The sequence below is a fragment of the Coregonus lavaretus genome, assembly GCF_964263955.1.
Source record: "Coregonus lavaretus genome assembly, chromosome: 28".
Lineage (NCBI taxonomy): Eukaryota > Metazoa > Chordata > Actinopteri > Salmoniformes > Salmonidae > Coregonus > Coregonus lavaretus.
The window spans coordinates 17,050,074-17,072,245 of record NC_140015.1 but is presented as its reverse complement, the minus strand read 5'-3'; the positions used below and the strand labels follow the sequence as shown (position 1 = coordinate 17,072,245).

Below are 22,172 nucleotides of genomic sequence, written 5' to 3'. Positions count from 1 at the left end.
ATATCGCAATATTGCAATATTATCGCAATATTATATTTGCGCTACTTGGCTGTACCTGCACCAAAACTCCAGTAATTTTCCTTCATAGTTTGTTTTCCATCTTCTTTTTAAATAGGGAGCCAATTTCTTTTCAGCACTTTTATTTCCATGACTGATCAAAACTAATTTTCACATGACTCTGGCCCATATTGACTCTAATGCTTCCCACAGTTGTGTCAAGTTGGCTGGATGTCCTTTGGGTGGTGGACCATTCTTGACACACACAGGAAACTGTTGAGCATGAAAAACCCAGCAGCGTTGCAGTTCTTGACACAAACCGGTGGGCCTGGCACCGACTACCTTACCCCATTCAAAGGCACTTAAATATTTTGTCTTTCCAATTCACCCTCTGAATGGCACACATACACAATCCATGTCTCAATTGCCTCAAGGCTTCTAAGTCCTTCTTTAACCTGTCTTCTCCCCTTCATCTACACTGGTTGAAGTGGATTTAACAAGTGACATTAATAAGGGATCATAGCTTTCACCTGGATTCACCTGGTCAGTCTATGTCATGATAAGAGCAGGTGTTCATAACGTTTTGTACACTCAGTGTATTGTGAGCAATATGTTAGGAACATCAAATCGCAATAAAATCATTGTATCGAATCGCAATACATATACTGTAGATTCGGCACCTAAGTATTGTGATAATATTGTATCGTGAGGTCTCTGGCAATTCCCAGCCCTAATGACAACCTAATTCCAACAGTCACATCAAACATTCTGAACCTCATAACTCATCTTTCTTTCTAGAGAGTGGTTGATTTTGACATTTTCTCAGAGTTTACTCCTTGTATTTGTGATGGCTTTGAAGTGTAGTACTGTTGTTTTGTTGGTGGCTCTTTACATGGTGGCGTTACGTGCTGGACTCCCTGACAGACTCCCAGATGGCGAGGTGCTTCGGGACACCCTGTTACCCCCCCATGATCCCAAAGGAGTGGTCCGCCACCCCTCGATTCTAGACTGACACTTACACCATTCTAAATATCCTGTACAAACGACACTTTACAACTGAAGTTATCACAACCACCACCAAGACCGGACAGAGGTTTTATAGCTGGCGCTGTAGTCACACAAAACAATAATTAACTTTTTTTCAAACTCATTTGAATTGGAAGAGGTAGCTAAGGGTTGAGGCTTTACCATACATGCTAATTTAGACCAATTCATCCTCTTATGGAAACACAACATCACTATCAACAAAGATGATTGGAGATATGGACTATCCTGCTAGCATACAGTCACTGCTCTGACTGTGATTTCCACCCACCTTGCTCTGCTTGCTCCACCCGCCTGCTTCTGGTGAGTTTTTCACTTAAGAGCCATGTTTTTTTTCCCCTCAGGCCATGGTTGCTTTGGAGCTTGATGTTGACCAGGACAAAATGAAGGGAGCTGGTCAGACAGACTCCTGTATTGATGCTGCAGCTACTCCAGTGTTGACCTCTAAGAACAGTGGCTCTAGCAAGAAGACAGGTCGATTCTCCAAGAGGGGACACCAGTGAATACCCTGATGCAAATATGGGCCATTATTCTTTTTGCACTTGAAATATTTTGCTTATTACTATACTTGCTGTTTCCATTTCATTATTTTGCTAAACTGGTTTTCAAAAGGACCTCATTCAACAACCTGGGCACAAAAACATGAATGAAACATTAGAATGAATGATGATGACTGATACAGAGACAGGAGGTTGTTTTACAGTGGAGAGTTAAGGACAGTGGATCCCCAATATTAGAAACAGTTGGTAGGTGGGTCGTTTTACAGAAGTGGTGTAAATTGGGGGTTGGAAAAAAATTAACATTTGTATCCTATTTCTCCCAAACTTTCAGCACGTCTTCCAACATATGTCAGGTAGACATACAGTACCAGTCAAAAGTTTGGACACACCTACTCATTCAAGGGTTTTTTTTTATTTTTACTATTTTCTACATTGTAGAATAATAGTGAAGACATCAAAACTATGAAATAACACATATGGAATCATGTAGTAACCCAAAAAGTGTTAAACAAATCAAAATATATTTTAATTTGAGATTCTTCAAAGTAGCCACCCTTTGCCTTGATGAGAGCTTTGCACACTCTTGGCATTCTCTCAACCAGCTTCATGAGGAATGCTTTTCCAACAGTCTTGAAGGAGTTCCCACATATGCTGAGCACTTGTTGGCTGCTTTTCCTCATCTTAAACCATCTCAATTGGGTTGAGGTCGGGTGATTGTGGAGGCCAGGTCATCTGATGCAGCACTCCATCACTCTCCTTCTTGGTCAAATAGCCCTTACACAGCCTGGAGGTGTGTTTTGGGTCATTGTCCTGTTGAAAAACAAATTATAGTCTACATCATGATTCCATATGTGTTATTTCATAGTTTTGAAGTCTTCGCTATTATTCTACAATTTAGAAAATAGTAAAAATAAGGAAAAACCCTTGAATGAGTAGGTGTGTCCAAACTATTGACTGGTACTGTATATACTACTCACACACTTTGTTTGTATTGCATATTTCAAATATTTACCTGAATCCCTTACCACCCTACTAAATTTGTCACACTAAAGTTGCAATAAAGGGAGAACCATGCACAGTAGTGACCAAATTAACAAAATAGTAAAAACATGATTTTTGTACCTGATTTTCTAAACTTTAACATTTACATTACATTTACGTCATTTAGCAGACGCTCTTATCCAGAGCGACTTACATTATTTTATTTTTAATTTTTTTCATACCCCCTGTGGGAAACGAACCCACAACCCTGGCGTTGCAAACACCATGCTCTATCAACTGAGCTACATCCCTGCCGGCCATTCCCTCCCCTACCCTGGACGACGCTGGGCCAATTGCGCGCAGCCCCATGGGTCTCCCGGTCACGGCCGGCTACGACAGAGCCTTTAAAAATTCATTTAGAGAAATATAATCCTTATTGTTCTCTGTAAAATGTTCAGTGTTGATTGTATGAATCGTGTTGATTGATTGAATTACTTATGCATCTAATGAAGTATGTTGTTAGATGTTTAAATTATCACTCTACCTACACTATATATACAAAAGTATGTGGACACCCCTTCAAATGAGAGAATTCGGCTATTTTGGCCACACCCGTTGCTGACAGGTGTTTAAAATCGAGCACACAGCCATGCAATCCCCATAGACAAACATTGGCAGTAGAATGGCCTACTGAAGAGCTCAGTGACTTTCAACTGGGCACCATCATTGGATGCCACCTTTCCAACAAGTCAGTTCGTCAAATTTCTGCCCTGCTAGAGCTGCCCCGGTCAACTGTAAGTGCTGTTATTGTGAATTGGAAACGTCTAGGAGCAACAATGGTTCAGCCGCAAAGTGGTAGGCCACATAAGCTCACAGAAAGGAACCGCAGAGTGTCCTCGGTAGCAACACTCACTACCGAGTTCCAAACTGCCTCTGGAAACAACATCAGCACAAGAACTGTTAGTCGGGAGCTTCATGAAATGGGTTTCTATGGCCGAGCAGCCACACACAAGCCTAAGATCACGATGCGCAATGCCAAGCGTCGCCTGGAGTGGTGTAAAGCTCGCCGCCAGTGGAAACGCGTTCTCTGGAGTGATGAATCTGGTAGTCCGACGGATGAATCTGGGTTTAGCGGATGCCAAGAGAACGCTACCTGCCCCAATGTATAATGCCAGCTGGAAAGTTTGGTGGAGGAGGAATAATGATCTGGGGCTGTTTTTCATGGTTCGGGCTAGGCCACTTAGTTCCAGTGAAGAGAAATCTTAACGCTACATCATACAACGACATTCTAGACTATTCTGTATTTCCAACTTCGTGGCAACAGTTTGGGGAAGGCCCTTTCCTGTTTCAGCATGACAATGCCCCCGTGCACAAAGCGAGGTCCATACAGAAATGGTTTGTCGAGATCGGTGTGGAAGAACTTGACTGGCATGCACAAAGCCCTGACCTCAACTCCATCGAACACCTTTGGGATGAATTGGAACGCCGACTGCGAGCCAGGCTTAATCACCCAACATCTGTGCCCCGACCTCACCAATGCTCTTGTGGCTGAATGGAAGCAAGTCCCGGCAACAATGTTTTAACACATAGCGGAAAGCCTTCCCAGAAGAGTGGATTCTGTTTTAGTTAGCAAAGGGGGGACCAACTCCATATTAATGCCCATGATTTTGGAATGAGATGTTCGACGAGCAGGTGTCCACATACTTTTGGTCATGTAGTGTATCTTTATTTTGGCAAAAATAACAGACGTTTTAATGGCTAAGTGTAAATCATAGATATAAATAGAGGACTTGATGGAAATGACTGGTTTTGGTATAGACATTGCCATTGAGGGCTTCCACCATTTAAAAGTAATCAACTGAGAGCATTGTCTTCTTCAAATTGGGTTGCCTATGGTTTGTAAGCCAAAAACTAAGGTGATATCCAGGAGCCAAGACCAACATTTTAACCAGGACATTGGTCCCAAGATCCAGACCCAGACCCAGTGAGTTGAGACCATGACAAGTTAAAGACTGAATTCATGTGGTCTCAAGAGACATCATGAGGAAGGAAAATTATGTGGATATATTGAAGCAACATCTCAAGACATCAGTCAGGAAGTTAAAGCTTGGTCGCAAATGGGTCTTCCAAATGGACAATGACACCAAGCATACTTCCAAAGTTGTGGCAAAATGGCTTAAGGACAACAAAGTCAAGGTATTGGAGTGGCCATCACAAAGCCCTGACCTCAATCCTATAGAAAATGTGTGGGCAGAACTGAAAAAGCGTGTGCGAGTAAGGAGGCCTACAAACCTGACTCAGTTACACCAGCTCTGTCAGGAGGAATGGGCCAAAATTCACCCAACTTATTGTAGGAAGCTTGTGGAAGGCTACCCGAAACGTTTGACCCAAGTTAAACAATTTAAAGGCAATGCTACCAAATACTAATTGAGTGTATGTAAACTTCTGACCCACTGGGAATGTGATGAAAGAAATAAAAGCTGAAGTAAATCATTCTCTCTACTATTATTCTGACATTTCACGTTCTTAAAATAAAGTGGTGATCCTAACTGACCTAAGACAGGGAATTTTTACTAGGATTAAATGTCAGGAATTGTGAAAAACTGAGTTTAAATGTATTTGGCTAAGGTGTATGTAAACTTCTGACTTCAACTGTATTTGTATGGTTGTGGCTTAAGGCACATTCATTCTACAGTCTTTTAAAGTGTGTGTTTCAGTAGTGACATCAAAAGTGGGGACAGGATTTGACAGAGAAAGATGTTTAAAAATAAACAAAACAAATAATTCGATCAGTATCTTTCAATGTAATAATTGAACAACTTTGTACTACACTGAACAAAAATATAACCACAACATGTAAAGTGTTGGTCCCATGTTTCATGAGCTGAAATATGTCCTCTGTAGCTCAATTGGTAGAGCATGGCGCTTGTAACGCCAGGGTAGTGGGTTCGATCCCTGGGACCACCCATACGTAAAAATGAATGCACGCATGACTGTAAGTCGCTTTGGATAAAAGCGTCTGCTAAATGGCATATTATATTATAAAAGATCCCAGAAATATTCCATAGGCAAAAAAAGTGTATTTCTCTCAAATTTTGTGCACAAATTTGTTTACATCCCTGTTAGTGAGCATTTCTCCTTTGCCAAGATTATCCATCCACGTGACCTGTGGCATATCAAGAAGCTAATTAAACAGCATGATCATTACACGGGTGCACCTTCTGCTGGGGACAATAAAAGGCCACTCCAAAATGTTCCATTTTGTCAAACAACACAATGCCACAGATGTCTCATGTTTTGAGGGAGCATGCAATTGGCATGCTGACTGCAGGAATGTCCACCAGACCTGTTGCCAGATAATTTAATGTTCATTTCTCTGCCATAAGCCGCCTCCAACGTTGTTTTAGAGAATTTGGCAGTACCTCTAACTTGCCTCACAATCGCAGACCACGTGTATGGCGTTGTGTGGGCGAGCGGTTTGCTGATGTCTACGTTGTGAACAGAGTTCCCCATGGCGGTGGGGTTATGGTATGGGCGGGCATAAGTTACGGACAACGAACACAATTGCATTTTATCGATGGCAATTTGAATGCACAAAAATACTGTGACGAGATCCTGAGGCCCATTGTGAGGCCCATTGTGAGGCCCAATTTATTTAAGGTATCTGTGACCAACAGATGCATATCTGTATTCCCAGTCATGTGGAATCAATATATTAGGGCCTAATGAATTTATTTCAATTGACTGATTTCCTTATATGAACTGTAACTGTAACTAAAATCAATTAAATTGTTGCATGTTGCGTTTATATTTTTATTCAGTATATATTAATTTAACAGTATGTTTGTTATTGCATTGGATTTAATTAGAACATATCATGATGTAAATAAATGTCCTAATTTTGGAGACTTAACTGTTTTCTTAAATAGTTTTTTTTGGGGGGGACAGCAATTTACACCACTTCTGTAGAATCACCCAGGTAACATACATCTAAACTTTTTTCACAAGTAATAACATATCACAGAGGCGTATGTGAATCAAACACGGAAGTAGAAAGGTTGAAAGGAGTCCTGCACATTGTGCATCTCTCTCTTTAGCCAGACAGACTAGTCAATGTTAGCCATGACTTTATCAGTTTTATATTGATGACCTCAACTTCTGTGCCAAGAATAGATTGATTGTTAAGTTTTTATAATATATTTGTCACGCCCTGGCTCTGGGGACACTGTTATGTTGAGCCAGGGTGTGTAGATTTCTGTGTTGTAGGTCTAGTTGTTTCTTTTCTATGTTGCCAGTGTGGTTCTCAATCAGAGGCAACGAGTGTCAGCTGTGGCTGGTTGTCTCTGATTGGGAACCACATTTAAACAGGCTGTTTTCCCACAATAGTTGTGGGATCTTGTTCTAGTTGGTTTGTGTTAGACCGTTGACTGTCACGTTATCGTTTTGTTGTTTTGATCGTGTATCACCTATAATAAATATGTTCGCATTCAACGCTGCGCCTTGGTCCTCCTCTCTTACCGACGATCGTGACAGAAGATCCCACCAGAACTGGACCAAGCAGCGGGTCCAGGAGCCATCACCAGGGAAATCCCTAGCGGATATCCAGCGCCTCCTCGACTGGGTCAAGCCGGGTGAGGAAGAGAGGGGCTTGACGTGGAAGCAGAAGGGCGAAAGGCTGGCGAGAAGTATGGAGAGCTGGTCCACGGGTAGGAGTGAAGCCCATAAAATTTTTAGGGGGGGGCTAACGCCGTGGACGACGGGCCAGCAGGAGACCGCGACAGAGCGGCCCAGCGGGTTTGCAGAGGAGGCCGCCAGGTTACGGGGGCCACTGGTCGAAGAGGGGATGGAAGGTGTAGAGGCACGGCGAGAGGTACTGGGGTGTGTTACCAGTCCGGTCCGGCCCGTTCCAGATCCCTGCGTAGGGCCAGTGGTGTGTGTCCCCAGTACGGTCCGGCCTGTTCCTGCTCCCCGCACCAGGCCAATGGTGCGAGTCTCTAGCCCGGTCCGGCCCGTTCCTGCTCCCCGCACCAAGCCAATGGTGCGCATCGCCAGCCCGGCCCGGCCTGTACCTGCTCCCCGCACCAAGCCTATGGTGCGCTTCGCCAGCCCGGCCCGGCCTGTTCCTGCTCCCCGCACCAAGCCTATGGTGCGCGTCGCCAGCCCGGTCCGGCCTGTTCCTGCCACTCGCACCAAGCCAGGGGTGCGAGTCGTCAGCCCGGTCCAGCCCGTTCCTGCTCCACGCACCAAGCCAGGGGTGCGTATCGTCAGCCCGGCCCGGCCCGTTGCTGCTCCACGCACTAAGCCAGGGGTGCGCATCGTCAGCCCGGTCCGGTCCGTTCCTGCTCCACGCACCAAGCCAGGGGTGCGCATCGTCAGCCCGGCCCGGCCCGCTCCTGCTTCCCGCACCAAGCCAATGGTGCGCGTCGCCAGCCCGGTTCGGCCCGCTCCTGCTCCTCACACCAAGCCAGTGGTGGGCGTCGTCAGTCCGGCACGGCCCGTGCCTGTTCCACTGGTGCCTGGTCCGGCACCGGTCAGATGCGTTACGCCGGAGCGAGAGCAATCCGCTCCATCAGTGTGCAGTCCAGCTCCGGCCAGCGGGGCCAGACCGGACCAGGGGTACTTTGGGGGGTTGGAGAGGGAGTGGGGATCAGGCCCGGAGCCGGATCCGCCGCCAAGGCGGAGTGCCCACCCGGTCCCTCCCCTGTGGTATTTAGTTGGCGCGGTCGGAGTCCGCGCCTTTAGGGGGGGGTACTGTCACGCCCTGGCTCTGGGGACACTGTTATGTTGAGCCAGGGTGTGTAGATTTCTGTGTTGTAGGTCTAGTTGTTTCTTTTCTATGTTGCCAGTGTGGTTCTCAATCAGAGGCAACGAGTGTCAGCTGTGGCTGGTTGTCTCTGATTGGGAACCACATTTAAACAGGCTGTTTTCCCACAATAGTTGTGGGATCTTGTTCTAGTTGGTTTGTGTTAGACCGTTGACTGTCACGTTATCGTTTTGTTGTTTTGATCGTGTATCACCTATAATAAATATGTTCGCATTCAACGCTGCGCCTTGGTCCTCCTCTCTTACCGACGATCGTGACAATATTTAAAAATCTCTGAGCATCATTTGGCAGCTAATGGATATGGAGTCCTCCTCTTCGCTCCATTCTGTCCTGTCATGCTTTCACCTGAACTCTATATTGAGATGATACTTGTGTACTGTGAATGGAGAAATGATCCCATATAGATCTAAATCTATCATCAACTTGACCATATTAGTAGTGATGTCATAAAGGAGGGTTGACCATAGAATTATAATTAATTATATTCTATTGATTCTATGGGTCAAGACTTGTTGGCAGCCTTCTGTGACATCATAATCCACTGTATGGCACTACCATGACAACATACTGTAATTCCAACAGTCCAATCAAACATTCTGAACCTCATAACTCATCTTTCTTTCTAGAGAGTGGTTGATTTGGACATTTTCTCTAAGTTTACTCCTTGTACAGTATTTACAATGGCTTTGAAGTGTAGTACTGTTGTTTTGTTGGTGGCTCTTTACATGGTGGCATTACACGCTGGACTCCCTGACAGGCTCCCAGATGGCGAGGTGTTTCGGGACACCCTGTTACCCCCCATGATCCCTAAGGAGTGGTCCGCCACCCCTCGACTCCAGACCGACACTTACACCGTTCTAAATATCCTGTACAAACGACACTTTACAACTGAAGAGAACATGATCACCACCAAGACCGGACAGACTTTGACCCAGACAACCCAAGATGATGCTACACCTAGCTTTGAATTCCTGCGGACCCGTGTGGCTGACCTCCAGACTTTGGAGAATGCTGGAGTGAGTGAGATTGTATGGAGGAGGCTGGTTCGATTGATTAATGAGACTGAAGACCAAAAGCTGGAGACAGCAGGTTCTGTGATGTTGGGTCTCTCCTGTGTCTTGGGAGGACTGGGCCTGCTACTGAAGATCAGTTTGAAAGGCCTCCTACAGGTACAGTGATGTGAAGGGACACTGGGGCTAGGAGGGGGTCTGAGAAAGGCTTTGGGAAAACACCACAATGTTATACTTGCATTTTACCTGAATGAAAATATGATTCTGTTTTCCTACTGAGACTAATGGCCTAAACTCATCAAAGGCGAGTGTGCGAGGCATGTGTGATTTATTTTAGAATGCATTGTTTTGAATTATAATGACCCAACCGAAGCTGGGCGGGTGGGTTGTCCGCTTTGATGCCTCGCTTAATTAGAACCTTGCTCTGCTTGCGCCACCCGCCTGCTTCTGGTGAGTTTTTCACTTAAGAGCCATGTTTTTTTTCCCCTCAGGCCATGGTTGCTTTGGAGCTTGATGTTGACCAGGACAAGATGAAGGGAGCTGGTCAGACAGACTCCTGTACTGATGCTGCAGCTACTCCAGTGTTGACCTCTAAGAACAGTGGCTCTATTAAGAAGACAGGTCGACTCTCCAAGAGGGGACACCACTGAATACCCTGCTGCAAATATGGGCCATTATTCTTTTTGCACTTGAAATATTTTGATAAAGATTTTGCTTATGAATATACTTGCTGTTTCCATTTCATTATTTCGCTCAATGGGTATTTTTTGTAGAAGTTTCAATCATTTTCAAAATGACCTCATTCAACTGGGCATAAAAACAAGACAGAAGGTTGCTTTACCGTGGAGCGTTAAGGAGAGTGGACCCACATATTAAAAACAGTTGGTAGGTAACAACAACTGACACTGTGTATCCACCCAAAAGGACATTTACTTTTAAAGTGCAACGTTTCAGTCACATAGACCTTGGTCAGGCATCATTTAAGTGATATTGAAAATGAGGATGCAGCAGTCTGGCGTTGTGGTTATCTGTCATCATGCCCTGAGTTCATAGTGAAGCACTCGACTAGACCAGACTGCACTTGCCTTTTCTCTCGCTCTCCTCCTTCTCTTTCGCTCCATCTCTCTGAGGACAGAGGGACTAGCATGATGTATTGGTCCTGATGGAACAGAGGAGAGGACTGAACTGAACCAGAATTGACCTGGCGACAACCAAGACTAAACACTTTAGGAATGTGTCTGACGGTGTGAATGCCAAAGATAATGTTTTAGCTACTCCCTGTGTGTGTGTTTTTGTGCGCGTGTGCATGTGTGTGTGTGTGCATGCGGGCTTGTGTGTTCTTTCATAAGTGCAAGTGAAGGTTATATAAGTCTACACATTTGGAGCTTGCGTGCATGTGGAGGCTGTGTGTTTGTGCAAGAGAGTGTGAGTTGCATGTATTTAGTGGCTTAGTAATTGTGACAGGGTCAAGACCAGGCCACGTTATGTTGCCCCTGATTATATCGCAATTGTGTTCTTGATTCTGAAACAAAAGTGCCCAACAATGATTTGATAAGAATAATACCTTTTGTTTAATGAGACTTGCTGTAACTCCTGTGTTCATTCAATTAGTAAACAGGTCTTCTATTCAGCCCGGGGCACCCCATCCCTAATTTTCCCAAATCAGACACACCCCCGCCCCTCACTGCCCCCCCACCCCACCCTGCAGCGTCCCACATCGGGGCCTCGGCAACATTCAGGACACAGAGGCTCCACCCCCCTCCCCCCCGGACTGACCCCCCACCCATTTGATTATGATTGACAGCGTCTTTGTTCCATTGTGCTGTCGCCTCTGATGAAGACACACACAGGCCTATGTAGCTCCCCTCACTGCGAAGTGCACAGAAAGACATGGCTACTACCGCTGTTGCAATATGTAGTGAACTGCTGATTAGCTCTACACAGCCAGGACCCTCTGGGTATCACCTCTACAGACAGGGACTACAGGCAGACCAGCGCTCCCTCTCTGTAGGTCTCTCTGTCACTCTCTCCTTTTCTCTCCCTCTTTCTCTCTCTCTCAGTCTCTCTCGCTCTCGCTCTCTCAGTGGATTGGGGGTCCAGGGCTGAGGGTCCGAGGCTGAGGGTGTGAGGGAGACAGCTGGTGAGGGAGGCTCTAGGGTGCAGTGGGGACATTTCTGAGGAGGAGGCCGTCATTAACAGGGCTCACCCCTCCTCAGGGATGGGAACCAGGTCATATTCTCTCACATGGCACAAAGCAGGGTGTGTGTGTGAGGGGCGGGGGGCGAGGCGAGAGGGCTGGATGGGGAACAGGCCATGACCTCTTTATATCCATCAACAGATCATTGGCTTGGTCTGCACACACACACACTGCACATAAGCAGATGTACGTGCACACACACGCACGCACAAGCAGATGCAAAAGCACGCAGGCGCACACACACACACGGATACTTAACGGCATCCCTAGCCGCGTCCTCAGAGCATTCGCAGACCAGCTGGCTGGAGTGTTTACGGACATATTCAATCTCTCCCTATCCCAGTCTGCTGTCCCCACTTGCTTCAAGATGTCCACCATTGTTTCTGTACCCAAGAAAGCAAAGGTAACTGAACTAAGTGACTATCGCCCCCGTAGCACTCACTTCTGTCATCATGAAGTGCTTTGAGAGGCTAGTTAAGGATCATATCACCTCTACCTTACCTGTCACCCTAGACCCACTTCAATTTGCTTACCGCCCCAATAGATCCACAGACGATGCAATCGCCATCGCACTGCACACTGCCCTATCCCATCTTGACAAGAGGAATACCTATGTAAGAATGCTGTTCATTGACTACAGCTCAGCCTTCAACACCATAGTACCCTCCAAGCTCATCATTAAGCTCGGGGCCCTGGGTCTGAACCCCGCCCTGTGCAACTGGGTCCTGGACTTCCTGACGGGCCGCCCCCAGGTGGTGAAGGTAGGAAACAACACCTCCACTTCGCTGATCCTCAACACGGGGGCCCCACAACGGTGCGTGCTCAGCCCCCTCCTGTATTCCCTGTTCACCCATGATTGCGTGGCCACGCACGCCTCCAACTCAATCATCAAGTTTGCAGATGACACAACAGTAGTAGGCCAACAATGACGAGACATCCTACAGGGAGGAGGTGAGGGCCCTCTCCCTCAACGTCAACAAAACGAAGGAGCTGATCGTGGACTTCAGGAAACAGCAGAGGGAGCACGCCCCTATCCACATCGACGGGACCGCAGTGGAGAAGGTGGAAAGCTTCAAGTTCCTCGGCGTACACATCACTGACAATCTGAAATAGTCCACCCACACAGACAGTGTGGTGAAGAAGGTGCAACAGCGTCTCTTCAACCCCAGGAGGCTGAAGAAATTCGTCTTGGCCCCTAAGACCCTCACAAACTTTTACAGATGCACAATTGAGAGCATCCTGTCGGGTTGTATCACCGCCTGGTACTGCAACTGCACCGCCCGCAACCACAGGGCTCTCCAGAGGGTGGTGCGGTTTGCCCAACGCATCACCTGGGGCACACTGCCTGCCCTCCAGGACACGTACAGCACCCGATGTCACAGGAAGGCCAAAAAGATAATCAAGGACATCAACCACCCGAGCCACGGCCTGTTCACCCCGCTATCATTCAGAAGGTGAGGTGCATCAGGTGCATCAAAGCTGGGACCGAGAGACTGAAAAACAGCTTCTTGCTCAAGGCCTTCAGACTGTTAAATAGCCATCACTAGCCGGCTACCACCCGGTTACTCAACCCTGCACCTTAGAGGCTGCTGCCATATATACATAGATACAGTGCCTTGCAAAAGTATTCATCCCCCTTGGCTTTTTTCCTATTTTGTTGCATTACAACCTGTAATTTAAATTGATTTTTATTTCATGTAATGGACATACACAAAATAGTCTAAATTGATGAAGTGAAATGAAAAAAATTAGTTGTTTCAAAGAATTCTAAAAAATAAATAACGAAAAAGTGGTGCGTGCATATGTATTCACCCCCTTTACTATAAAGCCCCTAAATAAGATCTGGTGCAACCAATTACCTTCAGAAGTCACATAATTAGTTAAATAAAGTCCACCTGTGTGCAATCTAAGTGTCACATGATCTGTCACATGATCTCAGTATATCCCACGGAGCACCATTATTAAAAAATGGAAAGAATATGGCACCACAACAAACCTGCCAAGGGAGGGCCGCCCACCAAAACTCACGGACCAGGCAAGGAGGGCATTAATCAGAGAGGCAACAAAGAGACCAAAGATAACCCTGAAGGAGCTGCAAAGCTCCACAGCGGAGATTGGAGTATCTGTCTATAGGACCACTTTAAGCCGTCCACAGAGCTGGGCTTTACGGAAGAGTGGCCAGAAAAAAGCCATTGCTTAAAGAAAAAAATAAGCAAACACATTTGGTGTTCGCCAAAAGGCATGTGGGAGACTCCCCAAACATATGGAAGAAGGTACTCTGGTCAGGTGAGACTAAAATTTAGCTTTTTGGCTATCAGGGAAAACGCTATGTCTGGCGCGAACCCAACACCTCTCATCACCCCGAGAACACCATCCCCACAGTGAAGCATGGTGGTGGCAGCATCATGCTGTGGGGATGTTTTTCATCGGCAGGGACTGGGAAACTGGTCAGAATTGAAGGAATGATGGATGGCGCTAAATACAGGGAAATTCTTGAGGGAAACCTGTTTCAGTCTTCCAGAGATTTGAGACTGGGACGGAGGTTCACCTTCCAGCAGGACAATGACCCTAAGCATACTGCTAAAGCAACACTCAAGTGGTTTAAGGTGGAACATTTAAATGTCTTGGAATGGCCTAGTCAAAGCCCAGACCTCAATCCAATTGAGAATCTGTGGTATGACTTAAAGATTGCTGTACACCAGCGGAACCCATCCAACTTGAAGGAGCTGGAGCAGTTTTGCCTTGAAGAATGGGCAAAAATCCCAGTGGCTAGATGTGCCAAGTTTATAGAGACATACCCCAAGAGACTTGCAGCAGTAATTGCTGCAAAAGGTGGCTCTACAAAGTATTGACTTTGGGGGGGGTGAATAGTTATGCACGCTCAAGTTCTGTTTTTTTGTCTTATTTCTCGTTTGTTTCACAAGAAAAAATATTTTGCATCTTCAAAGTGGTAAGCATGTTGTGTAAATCAAATTATACAAACTTCAAAAAAATCCATTTTAATTCCAGGTTGTAAGGCAACAAAATAGGAAAAATTCCAAGGGGGGTGAATACTTTCACAAGCCACTGTATGGAATCACTGGCCACTTTAATAATGTTTACATACTGCTTTACTCATCTCATATGTATATATTGTATTCTATTCTACTGTATTTTAGATTTGTGTATATTGTTGTGAATTGTTAGATACTACTGCACTGTTGGAGCTAGGAACACAAGCATTTTGCTACACCTGCAATAACATCTGCTAAATATGTGATTGTTTTAATAGTAGGACTCACGCATCAATAGGCCTATTGGCTATGAGTGTAAGGAGACAGATCTCAGATTAGTTTACATTTCCATGGTCATTTGCAAACAAACATTCTCTCACACGCTGTCATTCACTGGTTCCCCAGCCGAACCACACATAGAACAACTTTCAACACTAGTGATTGGAAACATTCACTCAGACCCTAGAAAAACATTATCCAGTCCCAATCCACAGAGATCAGTAACTTCAAAGAACAATAACCTTAATCAAGACTTACAACCCCCCCAAAAAACTAGCCAATATCATATGGCTACAATGATCTCCATCCCTAAACACCAGTCAAGTTGTCTCTTTGTAATACTGACAACGGGTCTCGTGCTCACTGAGCTGTGTGTGCTGTGGCCTCTGTAGTGGAATCCCACCCCAGCTGATGGTACAGCTAGAGAGAACACACAGTGATCTACTGCCCCCCACTGGTTCACAAAGTGTCCTGCAGGCACAATGGAAACAACGCTCTCGTGAAACCCCACCAGACATTGAGCTAAATGCCTTATCATTACAATGCCATTATGAAAAATGCAGTCTCTCTCAGAGTGAATCAAGAAGTTTATTTCTAAATCAATTAATTACTTTAAAAAATAAGATATCAACAATCTATCCATTCACAAACTTTTAAAAACCACACATTCAGCTTATAAAAAGATGCAGGAATAATATTAAACAGCAGAACAACAATACTATTATAAAGACATACATCAAATCAAATGTACAATGAAGGAATCTAGTAGACTCTTTGTAACTCAGAGCTAAATACTGCATTGTCCTAAGAGTTTAGCAAGGCCTGAGTCTTAAGTTCATTGGGTGCTATGTTACGCTTTCACTGTGATTGTAAAGCTGTTGTTTTTTGTTATTTTTTGTAACTGGTTAAGTTTTGTGTGCTTTGTTTTTCCGTCCACAGACAGACAGATAGACGGATGGACAGACAGAAAGATGGACGGATGGATGGACAGACAGTGTCATTGCCCAGCAGCACCTCAAAAGACCGGGACTGAGGAGATGCATGGCTGTGTTTGTGGGTAAGTTGTTTGTGTGTAACCATGTGTATGTATGAAGAGGAGTTTTTCCTGATCACATGATCTGACCAGAAAAAACTCCTAGCCCCATGTATGAGGTCACACTGTACTGTCTGTGTTTGTGCAATTGTGTGGGTTGCTTGGCCAAAGCTTATCCTGGTTCTCTCATGGCCTCTCTCTCTGAGAACTACCTGGCCCCTCCTTCCCCCAGGTGGTCCAGTCTAGTCTACCTGGTTAGCCATTACTCCTGGGAGAGGGGGATGTTTGGGTGTCAGTAATGCAGCTACGCCACTGTATATTTCTCACAGGGTGCGTCCAAAATGGTACCCTATCCCTATATAAATGTACTACTTTTCACCCTGGTAGTGCACAATATAGGGAATTGGGTGCCATTTCAGACCCAGACACAGTCTCTCCTCTCTCAGTTTGGTGAGATGGTGCGTCTGCGCAGGCAGCTGCAGGTCAGGCACTTAAGGATGCTCATGGTGATGTGCATGAGGGGGCCGAAGTTGAACAGCAGGTTGTAGAAGGTGTTGACCGACAGGCCGCCTGTCTCGTCGGCGTACTTCATGGCTACGATGGGCGTGTACAGGCTGTTGGTTAAGTTCCTGAAGCGAGGGTTACTTGACTCGATCACCTTCTTAGTGCACTACATGGGACAGAGAGAGTGGGATAGAGACAGGGAGGACATCATTGGGTGTTAATAGTACACCTGAGTTTCTTTCAAATACTTTCAGTGTTTGTTTGTCTGGAGCGCCAGATGGGATGGGATTTGCACTTTCGGGACTATTCCATTGGTTCCATTACACTAGGCAAGCTCAAATTCCCATGAACCAAAGGGTGACACAGGGAGGGGAGAGTGTTCACTAACCTTGGCGATGTCCTCTGGGGTCTGGCCCATGGCCTCAAAGATATCCTTGGAGGAGGGCAGGTAAACATCTTTAAAGTAGCGCACAGTGTCTGCATCAGCTCCTGGGTACTCCATCTTGGCCACGTCCTCCATCATCTTCGTCTCAAACTCCGTGTGCACCGGCCCTGGCTCAATCATAGACAAACTGACCGGAGAGAATAGAATAGATCTTTATTCATCTATTACACAGTAACACCAATTCTTTATTTTTGCTGACACAGTAACCAGGTATTGAGTCATTGGATACCAGAAGTACAAGACAGATTGAGAGAAACTCACTGGACGTTGAACTTCAGCAGTTGGACTGCCATACTCTCACAGAAGCCCTCCATGGCAAACTTGGAGGCAGTGTAGACATCGTTGAACACTACACCTACAGGCAGAGCAGACTCAGGGTCAGGATAAATGGTAGTCAGAGAGCAGGACCAGAATCTACAGCTTTTACAGTTAGCCTGCTGGTCTAGATCTGTATGTGCGTTAGCCAACCCATCTATCATTGTCTCATTGTCATGCCAGTCTTACCCTGTAGACCCATAACACTGCTCATGACCACGATGTGTCCCGCCCGCCTCTTCTTCATGTCAGGCATGACCTCTTTAATCATCCTCACCACGCCAAAGAAGTTGGTCTCAAACACCCTCTTCATCTCCTCCATACTGATGCTCTCCACTGGTCCCAACAAGCCCACACCTGCATTGTTGACTGAGGGGAGACACACATATAGAGGCAAGGGTTATAGACCTGTAGTTACTCTACCGATACTATACAGTTACTATACTGTAGCCTTCTATACAGACACCTATAGTTAAGGTTTAGAGCTGAGGCTCTAATGCTTTAGTCACAACTGATGTTTTGTAGGCCGTCATTGTAAATAAGAATTTGGTCTTAATTGACTTGTCTAGCTATATAAAGGTTACATCAACTTTAAAAAATTGTATGAACACTAGTTTTGTGTCTTGATATACTTTAGGGAAGAATGCATTATTTTTTTCTGTGTGACATGAACTCCATTGGTCAGATAGTGATTGCACTATTCACTGTCACCACTAGGTGTCAGCACATGACTGAGATAAATAGAGAGGGCTGTTTTTGTTGTATTAAGGGTAGATGTGGTAGTGTCGGGGAGTGGAGGGTCAGGAGTGAACCTATGAATAGAAACATGAACCAGTTTTCCTGAAAGATCAGAGTCCACCAGTTGAAACAGATGTTAGAGTTATAAGGTGCATATATACACATAGGCCTAGACCCTTCAAACTCAACTCCGGACCTCGAAGACAGTTCCACTGCATTTTTTCATTGGACTGATTTAGACCTGGGACACCAGGTATGTGCAATTAATAATCAGGTAGAAAAGAAAACCAGCAGGCTTTGGACCTCGTAGGGTAAGAGTTTAATCCCCCTGGCCTAGACGAATGCAGGATGAACGCATGCCCTGTCACAAACACATTCAAACACACACAAAAAAGGCAAGGCTATTTGTCCCAAGGCTAGAGATCAGGTCATTGCCACACAAAAGGCCAGGGCAGGAGGTTTAGCTCGTTAGTTCCAGCCCTGTTAACTCACTGAGGATATCAATATGGCGGTCCTTGACACTGTTGATGCAGTGCTTGACTGACTCATCACTGCACACGTCCAGAGGCAGCAGCATGAGGCTCTTCCCATACACATCACCTGCTGCCTCCACCAGTTTATCCTTCTTCTTCAGGTCACGCATGGTGGCAATGACTGGGAGAGAGACAAAGAGAGAGAGAGGGGAGAGGGGAGGGAGAGAGAGAGAGGCAGAGAGAGAGGATTGAGAGAGAGATTCAGAGAGAGAGAGAGACACTGTTGATGCACTGCTTGACTGACTCATCGCTGCACACATCCAGAGGCAGCAGCATGAGGGTCTTCCCATACGCATCAACTGCTGTGACCTGTTGCCACAAGAAAAGGGCAACCAGTGAAAAACAAACACCATTGTAAATACAACACATATTACTTTAACTATTTGCACATCCTTACAACACTGTACATAGCCATAATATGACATCTGAAATGTCTATAATCCTTTGAAACTTGTGAGTGTAATGTTTACTGTTCATTTTTGAACAGTCCGACGGACTAATCTGGGTTTGGCGGATGCCAAGAGAAAACTACCTGCCCGACTGGAAAGTTTGGTGGAGGAGGAATAATGGTCTGGGGTTGTTTTTCATGGTTTGGGCTAGGCCCCTTAGTTCCAGTGAAGGGAAATCTTAATGCTACAGCATACAATTACATTCTAGATGATGCTGTGCTTCCAACTTTGTGGCAACAGTTTGGGGAAGGCCCTGTCCTGTTTCAGCAGGACAATGCCCCTGTGCACAAAGCAAGGTCCATAAAGAAATGGTTTGTTGAGATCGGTGTGGAAGAACTTGAATGGCCTGCACAGAGCCATGACCTCAACCTCATCGAACACCTTTGGGATGAATTGGAACGCTGACTGCAAGCCAGGCCTAATCACCCAACATCAGTGCCCAATCTCACTAATGCTCTTGTGGCTGAATGGAAGCAAGTCCCCGCAGCAATGTTCCAACATCTAGTGGAAAGCTTCCCAGAAGAGTGGAGGCTGTTATAGAAGCAAAGGGGGGACCAACTCAACATTCATGCTCATGATTTTGGAATGAGATGTTCGACAAGCAGGTGTCCACATAAACTACATGGCTAAAAGTATGTTTCCCATGCCAATAAAGCCCTTTGAATTGAATTGAATTGAGAGCGAGAGGCAGAGGGAGAGAGGCAGAGGGAGAGAGACGCAGCGAGAGAGACAGAGCGAGAAAGACAGAGAGAGAGACAGAGAGCAATATATCTGAGATATATGAGACTACAGGGAACAGACTGATGACTGACCCACTGACACATAGATAAGCAGATATAGTAGACTTTGACACAGGTATATACGTACACGTACACAGACAGACACACACACACACACACACACACACACACAACAGCCATGCAGGTCAGTGGGTCTATTCCACATCCATCCGCTTGTGTAACGCACTATTGATTCCCTTTAAACTCTGGACCTGGGAGACATTAACCTACATAGAGTAACACATAGTATCTACCATCTACAGTATGTACAGAAAGGTTATCAACATGTTTGCATCTTGTGTCTTGACATTCTCCATTCCAAGTTTACAGTGAGGTCAATAACCTCTGTGTTTATTGATGTGATCTAACAAAGAAATAGAGAGACAGCAGTATTACACAATGGAGATCAATGGTGGAAATCAACAGTTCTAATCAGGCACTGATCTGAAGACGTGCTGTCCTTGATGAATGAAGACATCCTCTTATCTCATCTGGTTCTGTAACCTCTGACCCAAACCCCCACTGACAATCCAGTATCTATGGAGTGAGTGGAAGAGCATGGAATAATGTGTGAATAGAATAAGCACTGCTCATATCCGCTTTACTAGTGAGGGTGTGGAATTGCTAGTAGAGAACTATGACAGATAGTGCCAGCTTCGACTGTATACTGTATACTGTCTATAGAGGGTACGTGTTGTACACATATGAGTGAGATCTTCATGATGACAGAATTGGGTGTCTGTAAAGCAACAGAGAGATTTATGAGTTTCAACAGAACAACAGTTGCATTGTTCTTTCAGTTGTTGTTGGAATTATTCTTGGGCAACAGCTTAGTAAACATTCTTGAATGGAACCACTGCCATGAACTGGGATTGTTGAGGTTTCTCTGTAGTTGGCAAATGTCACTGCTACCAATTAATACTCAGAATAACAGCACAATATTTAATCTGGATTTTCCTGATCCTCCAGAGAGAACAGATCAAGTTATTTTCTGCAATGTGGTCTCTCTTGGAAGCAGGTCACAGTTCAACGAGAATGATTCAACCCTGAGTACTGTTGAGGGAGCTGTTAATCGCTTCTGTTGCGCTCCTCTATTTCACGGCAATAAATCCCAAGACCCCACTACCCTCAAAGAAAGAACAATTCTACGTAACCCTAGACTGCCATTAATGATGGGATGTCTGTAGCTAGAAAGTGGATGACAAACGAACAATGTCCACGACGAGCCCCGAGCTCCGCTGAGCCCGGATGAAGACTTCAAACAAGCCTTGCTAGTGAACCCTCGCTTGTACAGGTCTCAAACTTTGTCCCTCTTTCAACACTCGCTCCAGAGAGGGGACTATAGGCGCATTCGACACGGCACTAAACCGGGGCTTCAGTGCGATAAAGGGGGCTTTGTACAAGAGAAGTCACTTGAAAGAGAACTGGCAGTCTCTTTTATGATCCCTGCCTGGCAAGCGGCATCCTCGCAGAGCCATACCCTGGAAACTCTGCTTTCAGATGATAATAGCTGAATCAAGGGGGATAGAGAACCAGAGGGCTCACGATAGGAAATATATTTTTAAAACACTAGCAATAGGAGATTTAGTCTAAAAGTAGGCTATAATTTTTTGCCGCAAAGGTCAAACCTGCGCGTAAAAGTTGTTTTGGATAGATAGACTGCTGATGACCCCATTTGTACACAAAACATATTCCATAAGGATTCAAACAAAGATCAGAGGGATTTTAGCTGCATGTCGGATCAAGTTTTTGAAGTTAAAGGCAGATAAACAATGTAAAGAAAGCGCATTTACCATGGTAACGCTTCTTTTCATCTTTGGCTAGCAGGACGGCGATTCGTAACCCGATGCCGGAGGAGCAACCGGTGATCAGGACTACTTTTTGTCCACTGCTCGCCATGGCTTGTCCGGTTAGGTCGTGTGTTTTAGTGGTCTTCTGCTCCGGATGGTTGTTGCAGAGCGAGCCCGAGCACCGGACTTTAAAAACTAAAGCGGATCATGCAAACACAGCGGCCATGTGAGCGGGTAATTTAGTCACATGTCCTATAAAATCGTTTACTAAAAAAGACGTGTCACCTCGCAAACTCGACTGCCAGCAGAATTTTAAATCTGATAAGTGCTGCTTGCCCTGAATTGATAAAAAAAAATAGCCTAACTTAATCCCTGTTTTACAGTGTGTGGCAGCCTAACATATGGGTAGGGGTTAAATTGATAAGCGTTTTTCATGCAATTTTGAACAACAGCCTCAATAAATAGTTATTTCCCAGTAGAGCCTATGTTTAATGTTGCTGTGTTTTGCTGGTTTCACATCTGTCACACATAGGCCTACCTATTGCTGCAACCTGGTCTCAGTGCATTTCGTATTATTCTGAAGGCTATGCAAATCTGAGATACTTTATTTAGTCCAATATTACGTTTTGTATGGTATTAATTTGTGGATGTCCATAATCTATTTCGTATGATTAGGCTATTTTACGAATTACAATTCGTATTATATGTTACGAATAGAATTTCGTACAATATGTTATTAATTTAAAAAATGTATGCTATTC

General features: G+C 45.2%; 1 protein-coding gene across 1 annotated transcript; it reads right to left on the bottom strand.

The window, feature by feature from the left end:
- Positions 1 to 15,395: 15,395 nt before the first annotated feature.
- LOC311104133 (retinol dehydrogenase 8-like) lies at positions 15,396 to 21,603 on the bottom strand. The gene is made up of 6 exons (XM_084145808.1): positions 21,415 to 21,603; positions 18,353 to 18,514; positions 17,312 to 17,491; positions 17,069 to 17,162; positions 16,751 to 16,934; positions 15,396 to 16,528 (listed from the first exon to the last, which is right to left on the bottom strand). Exons 1-6 carry the CDS (start codon positions 21,518 to 21,520, stop codon positions 16,301 to 16,303), a joined length of 954 nt encoding a protein of 317 aa, XP_084001934.1. The 5' UTR covers positions 21,521 to 21,603; the 3' UTR covers positions 15,396 to 16,300.
- Positions 21,604 to 22,172: the final 569 nt, after the last annotated feature.

What these genes read in the sequence shown, in the direction of transcription:
- LOC311104133 (XM_084145808.1), bottom strand. Translation starts at nt 21,520, where the DNA reads ATGGCGAGCAGTGGACAAAAAGTAGTCCTGATCACCGGTTGCTCCTCC. An exon ending in TGAAAAGAAGCGTTACCATG is followed by an intron (nt 18,515 to 21,414) that starts GTAAATGCGCTT and finishes TCTCTCTCCCAG; the next exon opens with TCATTGCCACCATGCGTGAC. An exon ending in CCCCAGAGGACATCGCCAAG is followed by an intron (nt 16,529 to 16,750) that starts GTTAGTGAACAC and finishes TGTCCCATGTAG; the next exon opens with TGCACTAAGAAGGTGATCGA.